Here is a 16,017-nt window from a genome sequence, read left to right as displayed (position 1 = left end):
AGAAAGATGCAATATAAATTAGAAACAATGTGTATAAACACAGTTTAATAAATACAAGAAGAAAGATACTTGCATCCTCCCGTATGTGGAGTTTATAGCCTTGTGCAATGTAATTATGTTGAGTATGAGCATAATAAACTGTAGCAAGTCACACAGCAATGACTGATAACAGCGTATGCAATTCTAATGATATACAGTACCACAGCTGAAATAGCAGAGACAAGAGTAGAAGAGTGTTTTGTTTGGTGGGTATTTTTTAAGTGAAGGACTGGAACTCTAGCCAAAGTCTGGGAAAAAAACCCAACCAAAGCCACCCCAAGATGCTCCCAGACCAGTACTGTTGCAATCTGCTATTTAAAACACCTTTTTTCTTTCATTTTCCATGCACGTGAAATGCATGATGCCAACAATTCCTTTAACGTTGCCACGCGCTCCTTTTTGACCCTCGCACGGGAGCGGAGCTGGGAGCGGAGCACCCCTGAGCGCCGCCGTGCTCCGAGCGCCGCGCTGGCTCCTGCCAGCGTACGAGGCGTTCAGAGCTCGGAGCGGAACAGACTCTTCGCTGACCTTAGCCGGTCGAGCAGCCTCAAATATTGAAGACAGACCCTAGTAAAGGCCTGGTAACTCAGATTTTAAATCCTGTAGGGATTTCAGTCTCTCTGTTTTGGCCGCAAGACTTTGGGAGCAGAGGAGTGCGTGCAGTTGATGCCCTGGTAGCCTCGAGCACAGGACGGGGTTTTAGCATCTATTGCGAAGCTTGACATTTCTCTGTATTCCTGTGTCGCTTCCCAGCCCATGACCTAAATTATGAGTAGAAGATATTAAGCCGGGATTTTAACTTCAGAGCTGACTACGCCCACAGGAGAAATTAGAGCACAGTGTTGTTTCTTGACTGAAGGTAAGCAAGCAGGGAAATGACACTGGATTCTTTGTTTAAACTGCTGCCAGAAATAGGATGTTTTGGGCGATATCCCGCTCTTCCTTATCGCTCTTTCTCCTCTAAATCCTGTCTCATACCCCCACCATATGTAGGGACAGTCCCGTTTTGGCTGGTTGGCTTGTTATGTTGTAATAAAATGCAAATTAACCTTAATTTCTTACTCCTTCCTGGTTGCTATTAAACCTGTTTTCCCCCAAACCAGCATTTGCCAGCTCTTACTGGAATTTCTTCACCATAAAGTCTGTGGGAGTTTGTCTGTGATGTCATGATTGTGATACCAGAAAAAGCCTTGGGAAAGGAATGTGGCAGAGCTCTAACTTTTTGGTTGAGCACAAGTTCTGTGTTGCTCATTGCTATGAGAAGGTGCTGAGACTGTACCCCACCACCCATCCGTGGCTGCTTTGTGGCTACCTGATGGCTACCAGTACTCCCTCTGTAAGTACTCAGTGTATTCTTTCTTAAAATAAAAATTATCCAAATTTGCAAGTAATGACTCTAAATAAATATTCTCAGTCCTTGAACAATCCCATCTCCTTTGATTATAGGTCCTTGGTCTCACGTCAGCCAGTTCTTCCAACTGCTAATAACATACCAGCAGATTTAGACCTCGTTTCCTTTGCTGACGAGTGAGATGCTCTAACTGTAACCCACCTTTACTCTCTCAGGGAAGATTTGGTTGATGTTGGACAATGAGGTGTTTTATATTGGGATTAGCTGTCTGAAATTTCAGCTAATACTGTAAAAGAATTAATTGATTTCTGCAGGTTGCAGTCTAAGTTTATCCCGTGTCAGGATTTTCTCCTGACACTGCTCATAGACAAGGTGATAATCTTGTATCTGAAGGCAAACATATAGAATACATTTTAGTGATCCCATGGAGCGGTTTCCCAGGCAACTGTAACATCTTCATCCACAGCAGGGTGCAGGGCTTGCCTGGCCAGCTTCTCTTCGTGCTAGGGAGCCTGCAAGCAGCAAACGTGCCTTGCCATGCTTTGTGGAGGTGGAAAAAGTAAAATACAGTTTGGGCAAGTTTGGGGTATTTCTTCTTGAAGTTAAGGTCATTCATGGGTCTGGTGTTGTCCAGAATAAAGAGTATTTGACTGCTCAGGTTGGAAAGATGCATAACCTGGCCACAACCTGCCAGCTAGGATCAAATGGACGATAGCTTCTCTGAACACGGTGAAACGCGCTGCTCAGGGTCCAGAGATGGGCAGCGGAACCAAGAACTACCACTCTGTGAAGAGACAAAACCCCCACATGGCTAAAATTAGCGAGGGGAGAATGAAAAGATCACTTAATGCAGGGGAAAAAAATGTAGTAAATACATTTTGTTCTTGCACTGCATCCGTTCTTGTGGAAAATGGGACTGACCTCAGAAGGACAGCGGAGAACATGAAGTCTGCTTGAACACGGTGTGCTCTTCTTCAAAATCCATCCCCAGCCCCTGTTTACGCTATGCCACCCCAAATGTGTCAGTGGGGATTTGGGAGAGGTTGCAGGTTAGAAAACAGCCCTGGGAAATTCAAAGTTATCAGACTGTGTGTTTGCCATCTCTGACATTTGGAACAGAAATAGCCAGCTTACAGCTTAGGAACTAGAGGGATTGTGAAGAAATTTGATGTGGGTTAAGAACACAGTGTGTAATTTGGCACTGAAAACTCGTGCGTTGACTCTCAGACGCACACCAAGAAACCACAGTAGGGCTGAACTGTGAATCATTCCAGGGACATGGGAAATCTTTGGGTTGCGCCTGTTGGTCACGTCTTTGATGCGCAGTTATCGGTATCTGAGCGAGCTTGGTACGCCAGTGGTATAGACATGCCCTAAGGCCACAAGCTTCAACACTTTCAAAAAGCACATGTTAAGAGACTCTGCCCTTACATCAGAAGCCTGCAATGAGTTGAATCAGAGTATTTTTAGCTCCTGTCCTGTTGGCTTAGATGTTGCTGATATTATGAAATTTGGCAAGGCGGAGAGCTGTAGGGTTATTTGCGTTTCAAGGGATCTCTTATATGTAATGTGGTCCTGTTGTTCCTGCTGCGGCAAAGAGACGGAACGGCGTGAGCTTTGCTTTCTTAGTTGCTCATTCATAATTTGTTGTACTAGTCTGGAACATCTCAGATCTCATGAAGTAATGACGAAGGGCAGGCCCGTGCCGGGCGCTGGAGCCCTGTGCAGAGATCCCTGAGCTAGTGGAGATGGTGCTCACCGCAGCTCCAGGAGAAGCATCACCTCATCCCCAGGGCATGGTCCCTACACCCACGCACCCTGCTGACATGGCTCGGGTCCCACCACACTCACGCGGTTATTTGGTGCTGAGGACCAGGCAAGTGGTGCCTGTGGTACTTCCATGAAATGCTATTTCAGGTGTGCTCCTTGCTGCTGCACAGTCGAGTCCTGCAGCTCCCTGTGCTTCTTGCTTTTAAAAAGAGGCCCTCAGCCCCTTTGAAAGTTATTCCCTGTCTATCTGCACGCCTCACAGCTGGGACTCGCTCAGTCTTTGTTGAAAAGTGCAATATTGAAGTCCATCATGTAATTTTTTCAGTGTACTTGCGTGATGGGAATTGGGTTTAAAAGCATGAACTTTTACAGCTCAAATGAAAGAACTGGCTGTCAGCAGGCAGGCTTTTTGGAAGGAAAAAGGAGTCACAGGGTCTTTTTGTGGACTACATGTTTGCTTCTGGCAGTCAATATAGTGTCAAGCTGAATGGAGAGCTGGTTTTTTCCATGTACTGTGTCTTCAACACTTTTCCTGTAAGACTGGAGCAATGAAACTCTGTAGTAAGTAGCTGGAGAATGTCCACTGTCCTGCCCACAGAGGACAATCCTGATCCTCAGCGTTTGTGGCCTTTCCTATACCCTGGAGAGTGAGGTTATATTCGTTTTTCTAATATTGGATTTTGTGTTTATTCATCGTAATCTGTATTCTTGATTAAGAAGTAGCAGTTGAATACCTCCCAAGCTGGCAGCTGTGGGAAGGGGTACGGATTGGGAAGAAACCTGAAGCCACTGATGCTAAGAGGGGAATTCACAAGGTGGAGACAGGGAGAGAGATGAGGTTTGTAAATTAGGTGTTAATGCAAGTAGTAGAAGAAGAAGGGAGACAGATATAACTTCTTGAGGAGTGATATCATGTGCTAAATCATAATTAGGTATGAAGAAATGCTTGCACAGAGCCAGAAAAAAATCCAGTCAGCTAGGTTTTTCAGTGAGAAACCCAGAACTGCTTCTGTCTTTTGGCATGTCAGATTTTTGGATGAAGCCTTTTATAAAAGGAGGAGAACACGAGGGGAAATCAGGGTCCTTGGTCATTTATGTTCAGACAAAAGGCATACCAGCTTGGGCAACGAATTGTATGACAGCAGCATTACTTCTCTCCTACTTGAGGACCTTTATAAGCAACGATAGTCACCAAGTCATGATCCAGGGCTGGCATTTTGCAAGGCAGTGAAGCTCCTTGCCATCAGGCATGGAATACCAAAGGTACCGAGTGGTACCCGATGCCTGGGCATGCCAGTGTCTCACCTGCCTGTAGAGCCAGGCAGACTCCCAGATTGATTTTATCTTCCCAGCAGCAAATTTGAAAGCACAGGTGTATTCACAATGTGAAGCTTGCTCTAGGGTTCGGTGCCTATTTGTTTTCTGTTTAGCAGGTCATTACAGGGAAGACCCTTCCTATCAAAAGGCTTTTGCAGAAAAAGATGGCTCCTTTAAAGAGGCTGCAATATCCTTGTTTATTGAAGTGGCACAGACAAGTAGAAAGAAAACAGCAGTGAGTTAAAAGAGCATGAAAAACAGATGGAAAATGCTCTGCATTTTGGAGAAAAAAGGTGTGTCCTCTCACCTCCCGCAAACGATGACGGCTGCTCCAGATGTAGCCACTTATTTCCTAAAGGTACTTTAGGTCTCGTGTCACAAATTTAAACTGGCATCTTACCCTTCTCCAGAAATGCCAACAGCTAATCTGTGGAACAGCTGAGATTTCTCCCTTGCAAATGTTGCCTGTTCAGAAGGAAATGAGCCACCTCTGAGTTCTGATTTGGATATTTTCTCATTATTCTGTGCCAAGCAAGAGGTAACTTCATTTCTCTCCTGGCTGATCAGACCAGGACTGTTTGTCGATGAAACCAGACCGTTGACAGATGTTTTGCATCCAGCTGACCTGTTTTCCACCCTGAAGGTCACTCCAGATTGCATAAAAACCTGCTCAGGTGTGAGCAATTCACCCCTTTCTCTCCAGTCTGTAGATGGTGAGTGTCCTGATGAGCATTTGCCATCCTCACTGACCTTGCAGTTATTACAGGTCCGCAGGTTTGTGTCCCACTTTTTGTCTCCAGACCATAATTGTTTCATTGGATTAGCTGTGCTACTGTGACTAACTTTTGCCCTACGTCACTCCTTTTTTCCCATTCCCAAGTGACATAGTGCTCGTTGGTATGACATCTCAAGGACTTAGAGAGCAGAAAAAATGGTTTAGTATGTGATTGTGTAGATAAAAATATGAAAATTTTTTTCAGCCAAAATATTTTGTTGGCATCTTAGCATAAGCAAAAATATCTGATACGTTTTCCTTGTCTGTCTTAGCCTTATCCACTGGAGAACCCTGGGATAGAGTGCAATAGCATGTATAAAAAATTATGCCCTTCAAAGCCACCCAACTCTTTCTCCCTATTCCCTACTATTTATACTATTTATGTTAGCTTTCTTTGACTCCTTTAAAGTTTGATCCCTTTAAAGTTTGAGCTCCTCTTCTTAAGTCACATCAGACTTTCCTACATCTTTTTCTCCTCGCTCTCCTCAAAAACCTTTGCCTTTTCTTGTCTATCTAGGCTCTTTTCTCTCTCTTGCTTCTACTTCAACAACTATTCAGACTTTCTCAGATCATCTAGATCTTTGTTGCATCTGAACAGAAATTGGGTTTCAGCTTTGACAGGTGTCTTTTTAGCTCAGCACTGACATCTTTTCTTAGGCAGCAGCTTCCTGTAGGATCTATTTGAGAAATTTCTGAATGCATAAATTATGTTGGCATGCGCAAATGAGCATAGCAAAAATGTTAATTACCGCTACTTTTCAGTTGCTGAGTCTCCCCTTAATGGGTTGAGCAGTTGAGCAAGTTTTGTCTGCTCTGCTTTTTTTTTTTTTTTCCCTCCAGATAAATTATCAAATGACTTTAACATTTGGTGGTGGTGCACAGAGAATAATGAGAGCTTGTTTTTCATGTTGTACTTCATGCAGATTGTTTTTCTGACGGGATGCTGAGGAATCTGTCAAAAATGCAAGAGCATCTATAAGTCGGAAATATTTTCTGCCATGTTTAAATATGTTTTTGCCAAAAGCGTTACTCTTGTCGCTTCCCATAGAATATAGCAGGAACGTGGTAGCGTCAGCAGAAGTCGTATGGACGTTTGCGCACTTGGCAGCGGGCCTGTAAGGTGCCGTGTGCTGTGATCTGTGGGAGATGACGATGTTTGGTGTCACAGACCCCGGCTTTACATCACTGCACCACTTGACGCAATCGGCAGCTCTGCCTCGTGCCGGGGAGTGGGGCTGGCAGACCCGGGTAAGGAAACTCGTGCTGTCTCTGCCCACATCATCTCTGTGTACATTGGCTGTGGCCAGAAAAAAAGAGTATCTATAATTATAGATGATGATTTAAACTTTAAAATCCTGAGGATGCTGACTCTGACATAGCTGACAACTCCTGTCTGAGGTAGGATCGAAAACGTGACTTTAAAGCTAATTTCTACTTCTGGCATGGGAGGGTCAGACTGCAGCTTCATCGCCTTCGCTGTGACGGGGCGGGCACAGCTCCGATGATGCAGAAGGGCTTGGAAATTGGGTGGCAACCCGGACCCCGAGGTTCACATTGCCTGTGCATCCACAAATCTTGCACCCTGTTCCTTACGTAGTCCAACCCCGCTCGCTTGCTGCACACCTCCCAGCTGCTGAGTGTCTGCCCCAGCAAAGCAAGCCGACCAAAACGCCGTGCCGGAGTGGGAGGCAGGAGCGGCGGTGATGCTTCTTGCTTTAAAGCCTTTTTGATTTTCTTTTTCTGCGCGTCAGAAGGCGCATTGCTGAAGCTTTAACCATTGCTAACAGAGGCTTAGGGGGGAACGATGTCTGAGTGGAATTGCATTGAAAATTAGGTTTTAAAGAGGAGCCGTGCATCTTTTAAGCAAGGGCTGCAGTGCCGTGGCTCTGCACAGGAGCCTTCCCGTCTGCAAGGAGCTGGAGTGGGGTATCACTCACAGCACTTGGCTTTGCGGGCGGCAGCGTTAGCAAGCGAAATGAAATTCAATTAATGTGTGTCTCCTGGAGAACTTCTGAAGTTGAAACAAGAACACAGAGCTGTTTATCCGCAGCAGCCAACGCGGGCCTTGGCGGACTCAGAAAACATGCACCTGACCTTTGACGAGACCATCGCATCCTCCACAGAGAGAACTTCTGTGCAAACACCTCGGCGGCACAGGAGCAGAGTAAATAACACAGCGGAGAGGCTCCAGCCTGCGGGCACGACTGCCCTGTGCTTGTGGAGCTGTCAGATGGTCAGTCACTGCCCGGTCAGATATCCGAGGGCAGGAGGGGAGGCAAGAGCTGTGCTCCCCCCAGCTGCCCCATAGGGCCTTAAACCCCCTACCGCTGCCTGCCAGGGACGTGCTCTTTCTGGAGCATAACCGAGCCTAACAGCATTGGAAACAATCACGGCAGGGAAACGCACAGAAATAGTCAAGTGTGCATCTGCAGCAACGTTATAGCTCCTTTGTGCCTCTGCAGACGAGATCTCGGTGGTGCAAGTGAAGGGTTTAGTGGTGTCCCCTTGCTGGTAGCGAGAACACAGCAATAACGGCCGAAGGAATAAACCCACTTTCTGACTTCTGTTTTTCTTCTGTCTTTGTGTCTTGCTGGGATTTTCTATTAACACTGAGTCAGAAACAGATGTATAGGCTGTGAGTACGATTAATTTCCATTTTGCACCTTGCTATGATCTCAAAGCAAACCATCCTGGCTCTTTGGTTTCTTGATGTTCTTGAAAGCAAGAAAAACTTTGAGCTCGGAGCAAAATATCCTGGCAGCTGGCTCCAAAAAAAAAAAAAAAAAAAAAAAAAAAAGCATGCTAGGTTTTACTGTGAACATCCTGGAGGGGAATAACGAGATTCAGCACCTTGCCTTTATCCAGACCACTAACCGGCTATGGTTTTACGATGCTTGGGGTTATACCGATGGACCATGCAGACAGTCTTTGGTGTATTTCGTTTTCATTATTTTGATCTCTTAGCAAAAGCACGCAATGCCCGTTTAAACACTTTAGATTTACTACTGTGATGGGGGAGGGAAATATCATGTTCTAAAGTTTACAGGCCTATTAACTTTATTAAGTTGCAGAGCTCGATAGGCTTATCAGCAAGCTTTGCGTTGTGTTTCCTATGTTGTTCGTGGGGAACCAAACAAGAGCAGCAGCAAGGTGCAATACGCTGTTCCTTTAACAAAGCGAGCAGGAGGGAAGAGGTGATATTGTTGGCTTTGCAGGGAAGTGGAATTGCTGCTAATTTATTCTCATAAAATGGATGCTGGGAATTTTTATTATGGTTCTTAATGATTCATACGACCTATGATACCTGGCCGTGAACCTTAGCTGGGAGGGAGGCCTCAGACTGGGTGTTCTGCAGACAGAGTGGAAGACAGAAATGTCAATTGCCACTTGTTCTGTTAAACCTGATTCATCCAAAGCTGAAGTGGGAATATCTTGAATGTGTCTAAATCTCCATATACACTTCATGCATGCAAATCGCAGTTGTGGTGTGTTAAATTGCATCCTGAATAGCTAGAAAAAATAAACTCAAAGAAGTGAGAAGTAAATGTGAGAGCTTGAATTTTCACTCTGTTCAGATAATATCACTTCTGGGTGTCAGAGGTGGACAAGCCCCTGGAGCCCAGGTCTGGGTTGGGGATGTCTCAATAACTCATACTTGACTGACTGCAATCTGCATCTGCCTCGTGTGAAAGCAGTTTGTGGTTGCTCAGCTGGTCAAAGGCTTTGAAAATGTGGGATTTGCTCTTGGATTTTGTGGGGGGAAACCCCAAATGTTACTTGCCTGTCTCCTCTTAAAGCCAGGTCCTAATGACCACAGGATGTCCTAGTGACTTTTAGGCAGGCTTGGAAACAGAAAGCAGGTTAAAGAATTTTGGTAAGGAAGATCTTACTGTGAGCATTTAGGATATGAGCATGAATGAAATACACTCAAACCCTCAGGTTAACCATTATTTTTTTCCTAGTGTTCAGAGCAGATGCGATCGGTTTTGCAAAGTGTTTGGGAGATCTGCTGCCATATGAACCCCTTTTCCTTTCCCACCCATCGTGTGAAACATCCTTAACAAGTGTATTTAATCATCTTTCCTTAGAAACCACACAGGAACTGTCCTCCTGTGTTGTTCAAAAATTCTGTAATCTGCTGCTTTGCTCATGGCTCCACAAAGCTTCCTCCTCTCCAGGCCCACTTGGCCATCTCCTTGGTGTCCCCTGGCAGCTGCCTGGTGGCCTCACTTGGTTGTCCTCTCACCACCTGCTACGCTGAAGGTGTCTCTCATGTCCGAAGCTTATGAGCTAGAAACGTGGCCAAATCCAGTGTTTTAAAGGGATGTGACAATGGTAAGCACAGGAGGTGCTGACCAGGCGCAGTGGGAGGCCACCAGGGACTCAAACAACTCGTGATTTAAAAACACTAAGTCAGTAAAGCACCAAAGGTTACCCGGAGAGTCTAAGGTACAAGCTCCACACTGTACCTAGAAACCCTGAACTTTAATCACATGTCCTTTGCCTTGCACAAATAACGTTGTGTGAAGGTTAATTTTATATTAAAATGGAGTTAAACTACATGCAGATGCAATGAAAGTGGATGCTGAACCATGCTTGAGCAGAATCCAACCCGACGTGCTTTTCATTGCAGCAGAAACATGGACTAATCCGCTTATCGGTTGGAGTTGGAGGTCCTGTATGAGTCGGAACGGGATGTTCAATTCAAACGAAAGGATTTTCTCTCTGAAGAAGAGGACACATACTGAATATGCAAATAGTCAAATGTTCTCTTGAAGGTTTTTATAAATGAATTGCTTACTGTGGTGTTTAAATGAGGCTAATTTCATCTTATATTTCTATAGTCTTGTTGGTCCTGAAGAATCCTAACGTACTTTACCAGCAACTACAAACATGTACTTTTAAAAAGTAATTTAAGAGCCATTGGATTATATCAACCGCTGATATGATCAGCAACAGCTTATACAGTGATGATGAAAAAATATTCAACCACAATCTGAGATCAAATTATGATTTGTTTATATAAAAAGTGTTAAAGGCTTTTACATGCCACTGTCTTTCTTCTGGCCTTATCTGAAGTTCTTACTGCTTTCTGCCGTCTGGAATTAAATGCGTCTACATCAGGAGACTGAACGTTCCAGTTAAAGTTGCCATAATTTATCACAGCTCAGGTGTCCCCAAAGGCTCACACAGAGCTCCCTTCTGGAGCCCGTGTACGTTGATTTTTCGGTGTAAACACTGAAGGAAATGCAACGTTTGAGGCTGCTGAGTCACTGGCGTGCATGTCTAGCACTGGGTGACTGTCAAAAAAAAATCCTTAGCATTTTCATTCCGAGAAAAAAGATAAAAATGTTTTTCAGCATTCCTTTGCCTGTGCGGTCTAACATTGAGAGACTTTGTGGGACTCGCTGCTTTTACAGTACTCTGCATAAATAAACCACAGGATCCTCTCAAATGTGGCACAATTAAGTGAAATGTTGTGCAATTACATTTGTTGCAGGTACAAATGATGCTCTTGCACATGAAACGTTTGCTACGTTGATGGAGATTAACAGAATTTAATCTTACAAAAGATTTGATTGAATAAACTTAACGTAGGCTAAGATATGTCTGCATGCAAGAGAAGAAATTAATGTCCAAAGAACTTAAGTTATAAGAAAAAGACTTAAAAATTTGGTGCATTAAAAACTAAGCACGTAAAAAAAGGGAGGGGGGAAGAAAAAGCTATGTATATTGTTACGTATATTGTTGCAGCTGCTCTGAGTATAATAAGATTCTTTGAGGAACTTTCTACTTAAAGCGCACTTTTAATGTTTTTCCTTTGCAGCCAGGCTGTACAAGGTCTTACTATGATATATTGGGAGTGTTAAAAAATTCTTGAAATGAATTTTTGAAATCTTTAGACCTTTGACCGTATTTGCTATGATGATACAGACTTAACAGTAAACCCACTTGAGAGACATTTTAATGGAACACTTTAAATGAAATCAATTGGTACTTTCATGATGGCAGCTGAATGTGTGTTCTTGCCATTTTCCCATTTAACAAGAAGAAAAGGCCAAACAAGGACCAATTAGTCATAATAAAATCAGCTTGGATGACATTTTCACTCCTGAACTCTGGTATAAAATGGTCATCTAAGAAAGAACAGAAAGCGTGAGGGATTTGGTAGTATAACTGCATGTACATACATACACACTCCTGAGCACAAAATGATCAGGTAAAGACGCTGCAGATTACTTTGTATGGGGAGAAAATATACCGTTTGTGCATGTATGTGTATGCATGTGGTTCTGCTTGATTTTCTTCTAAATTTTAACTGATTTCAGTTCTTCTCTGAAGTCCATGCAGGTTAAACTTTGTTTTCATTCTTTGGATCTCAATGACATTTGTGTGCTCGGGTTACCCAGTTGGTCCTTCCATGGTAAGTCATGCTCCCTACTTGAAGATCAGATGCTTCATTTCTTTTGAACAGCTATTTTATTTAATTTTTTTGTTTGCTTGTTTCTTTGTTGTTGGGGTTTTTTATAAAATAAAAGAAGTTTCTTGTATTAAAGCTATTGGTTAAATATTATTACCTAATTTTCCTGGACTATAGCTCAATGTTTGCTTTAGTTACTAATAAAATATGCAAGCCTCTAAAATTATCATGTGAGAAATCTATCGCATATTTAATGTAGAGTGTGGGGAGCTTGCACTGAAGTTGAAATATTGTATGGAAAAGTGAAAAAACATCAATCTCCTCTCCATTTCATCTAAACGCCTTGTCTGTATCAAATAGTTCCAATAAGATATATCTATTGATTTCACTTATTGCTAGCTAGTTTATAAACCAGGAGATTTATTTGTCACTATTAGTATGTAGGTAAAGGAGAAATTCTTAGAGAAATATATTGAAAATTATTGCATAGAATTAATAATACAAATTTGATTGAACTATGAAAGAAAGTAGAACAGCCTATAAAGCCGAAGTGAACAAGATACTTAAATAATGCCAAAATCCTTTCGGTTTCCAATCTCGAGCAGGTGACCGTGGCAGATTGCTGGCCAAACTACGCGTACACCATTTAAGACTTTGCCAGCGTGGAACGAGATATTTTATTTCTAACGATGTTCAATTTTCCTGCTTTGGACAAAGTCTTCCTTAGACTGCCGTTTCTTTATTGCTGTAAAATCAGCTCTAGGAGCCATGGGTCAGATTTCTTTGTTTCCTCTGATATGTTTTGCATCATTATCTTTTCATTAAGGTGATCTGTCGCTAGCAGAAATGGTGGCCACTCGTGCAGCTGTTTATTTTATTGCTGTGAACTTCCCGTTAGCTTTAATCTGTCCATTGCGCCGTTCCTCTGTATCTTTTACTTCCTTAAATGCTGAATCATATTTCATTTCTGATCACGGATGATTTAGACACAGCTTGATCTAACTAGCCGCATTTCTTAATGGATCTCTTTATGGCAATGATAAAATAGGTAAAAATGCGTTTAATTATTTCATATCAATGAATATCCTGCATGTCAAAACAGCAGTCGTTTATTCAGTAGTATTCAGAAGTCCCTGCATAGATTGTGAGACAGCAGCTAAAAAATCCCAAGGGAACTTTCTCTGTGCTTATGTTTCTTGAAGAAAGTATTTCCTCTTGTTAGGGAGAAACGTCAGCCTGGGGAGAAGATGCCGGTCAGCGGCAGAAGAAGGCTGTGTGCCTCGTGAGCTGCGTGCTGCTCAGCTGCCTCGGACTCAGGGCATGCTCTTGCTTGCAGAGAGAATCATTAATCTGCCTTTAATACAGAACAGAAAAAATGTTCAGTACTAAACAGTATTAGTAAAAGTAATAGCATACTGAATTAAAACTAATCTTAGTGAAGCTAATGGTAATTTTACCATCAGTTCTGGTGAAGGCAGGTGTTCACCCCGTGGCTTTGCATGCAACCGTTTCCCGAGCAAGAATGCAGCACAGGCAGCGTCAGAAATGATGGCAGAGTATTGCTTTTAGATGGATAATCAGCAAGCTGGTAAATCGTGAAGGATGCACAGGACAACTATAGACATGCCAGGAAATGTTTCCTCTAAAATTCAATGTTAATTTCAATGCAATTTAAATTTGTAAAACTTTTTAATGTACATTTTTATACTGTAAAGTGAAGGTAAAAGGAATGTGTGCATAAACCTATATGGATTTTAATCCAGACTTTTTAAAAATTCCCATTGCTGTTTTGTCCTTATTCAATTTAGTCATAGCTACTACTATAACTAGTCATAACTACAAGAAAGCTTCCTCCTCCAAATTTCTGCTTTACAGGTATTTTTGTTTTATCTTGCAGTTAAACTACATGACCTCACACAAGTGAGAGCAAGATGTTGTTTCGTTGTTAACTGAGAAAATCTCATTTTACAGCAATAAACATGCATGCTACTCTAGGGAAACTGCGTTACATGTCACAACTGGTCAACATCACGGAAAACAATTCATTTCATAACATAAAAATAATTGTAACAGTATCAGTATTTTATACCAGAGATACCACAGTTGAATTTTCTAGAAAGCTACGAAAAAATCTGATTTTGAATATGACGAATCCTTAGCAAATAACAGTTCATCCTTGTCATTCTAAGCATAAATTGTTTTTGTGTTTCTGCTTTGCCTTTTATACTGAACAAGTCCTGGCAAATACACAAATTCATAATTCTACCTTTTCTTATCTCTCTCTTTTTTTCTTTTTTTTTTTCTTTTTTTCCTTCAGAGCAGCAATCCTTTTTATTTGAATTGCCAGCTGTATGGAAAATCTGATTACTGCCTCGTCCTGCTGAATAACTGCTTAGCCCAGGTGGGCAGGAATGAAGAACTGGCTCTTTTAAAGCCTTACCTGGAGATGCCTTTCAATAAAAGATCCTTTCGCAATGGTGTTGGATCAGGAATTAAAAAAACTTCCTTTCGAAGAGCAAAGTCATAAACAAATGTTCAAAACCACACTCTCGATTTTAGCGTCTGATGTTTCAACTTTGCGCTTAAAATAATTTGAATGCTTTTCTATGATAAAACCAAGAGAGATGAACGTACCCGTGTCTCCATCATGTAAGCAGATGTTTATTTCAGAGAGCACAAGCCAAGTGGAGCAGATGGGATTGCTCAGAGAGGGCTTTGTTTCCAAAGTTACAGTATCATAAAGTTTTGTATTGAAATGAATGTTTTCATTCGGTTAATTCCCCTGCTTTGTAAAGCTACAGATTTAATCAGGTTCCCCTTGATTAATACAAAAACAGTCCTGTGCTTTGAATAGACATGTGCACGCAGGCTGTCGGGAGGACTGACGGTATTATTCCTGACATCGCTCCTCTCCGCCGCAGAGACAAACCAAGGCAAGGCAAGGCATGCCTGTGCTTTCCTGTCCCAAATCACATTTACCTGAAGACAACGGCTCTGGCCATTGTAATACCCATTTAAAGTACATTTCACTTCAGATTTCCAAAGAGATGAAGGGCCACTGGTGAAGGACAGAATCAGGCCCTACTTGTAACTTCTAGTTTCTTTTTAATACAGTTATTTAAAATTATTTCAGCAGGAAATAATCTCTTGAGGTATGTCATCTCATTTCCAGAAGAGTCCTGGGAAATCACTGTAAGGCAGGGTATCAGTGCAGCTCCCTTTGCCTCAATTAATTGACTTATGTAGGCAACAAGCATCTGATGAAATGTGCCAAATGCGGTTTCTGCTCATCTGCTATAGTTGTGGTGCAGTAATTAACAATGAAGGGGTTTCTAATTTCCTGTTTAAAAAAAAAAAAAAAAAAAGTCATTTGGTCTGAAAACATGTAAATGTTGTGTGTAGGAAAGGTCATCTGCTGAGTTACATATGTGTGAATTTTACCTTGTGGCTATTTCCTCCAAACGCAGTGTAACAAGCTGGGACGTTGGCTTGAAAATGTTGCAAAGTGTCCATGCAAATGCATTTTGAATTCAAAGCTAAGATAATAAATCAGTATACGGATGCTTTCTAATATTCCCTATTAAATATCGTAACCCAGGAGATCATCATTAAACCTAGAATGAGGCCGGTTGGCATCATCCCTTCCACAATGCCCGTTCCTGTGTCTTGCACCCCTGAGCCCATGGAGGAAGATGACTCGAGCACGGAGCTGTGCTAGTGTGTGTACTCCTGGGTTTCTGGACTGCAGCTGGCTAATTTCGGGCTGATTCGAGGAGATCAAACACATCCCTGTCTGCGTTTGTCCACGCTGAAATGTTTAAAGTATCATATTTTTTTAAAGCTGCTTAAACACTTACACTCCTTTTGGGTACTGTTGGTGTCTAGGTTGCTTAGCTCTTGCAGCTCTTAGTCAAGTGACACCTAGGGACCTTTAAAAATGTAAAAGGGAGTGCTAGGTAATTATTATTCTCATGCACTCTGACTCGTGTAATGTCTGGATGGGAGGAAGCCCAGGCCAGCAAACGCAGTACCACGCAGGAGTTTCACTGCGGCAGGGCATTTGCCTTGTTTCATTCTTGGCTGCTGTGATTTCAGCCACGGCAGATGTCCTGAAAATGCAGTTTTCCAACTCAAACACTCTCCAGCTCTGTCCAGAACTGCCCAAGAAGCAGCATTTTAACGCCTTTGGGCAGGTAAAACCCGAGGGCTAGGAATGACTCCTGGCCTGCGACTGCTGAGCGTGCAGGCAGGTGCTGCCAGAGGTCCTGAGCGCAGGGTACTTAAGGGAAAAACCTTACATGGATTTGATTATGCCCTGGTGCAGGCATAACGTGTGTATTCTGC

At 42.6% G+C, this 16,017-nt stretch overlaps 1 protein-coding gene across 1 annotated transcript; it reads left to right on the top strand.

Moving 5' to 3' along the window:
• The first annotated feature begins 1,242 nt into the window (after positions 1-1,242).
• NPS (neuropeptide S) lies at positions 1,243-14,235 on the top strand. The gene is made up of 3 exons (XM_054832517.1): positions 1,243-1,375; positions 11,595-11,676; positions 13,991-14,235. Exons 2-3 carry the CDS (start codon positions 11,635-11,637, stop codon positions 14,198-14,200), a joined length of 252 nt encoding a protein of 83 aa, XP_054688492.1. The 5' UTR covers positions 1,243-1,375; positions 11,595-11,634; the 3' UTR covers positions 14,201-14,235.
• Positions 14,236-16,017: the final 1,782 nt, after the last annotated feature.

The sequence above is a fragment of the Grus americana genome, chromosome 7 (assembly GCF_028858705.1).
Source record: "Grus americana isolate bGruAme1 chromosome 7, bGruAme1.mat, whole genome shotgun sequence".
Taxonomy (NCBI): domain Eukaryota; kingdom Metazoa; phylum Chordata; class Aves; order Gruiformes; family Gruidae; genus Grus; species Grus americana.
Note: the sequence above shows the minus strand (reverse complement) of the source record. Positions and strands in the feature narration are given on the sequence as shown.

What these genes read in the sequence shown, in the direction of transcription:
- NPS (XM_054832517.1), top strand. Translation starts at nt 11,635, where the DNA reads ATGACATTTGTGTGCTCGGGTTACCCAGTTGGTCCTTCCATG. An exon ending in ACCCAGTTGGTCCTTCCATG is followed by an intron (nt 11,677 to 13,990) that starts GTAAGTCATGCT and finishes TTTTTCCTTCAG; the next exon opens with AGCAGCAATCCTTTTTATTT.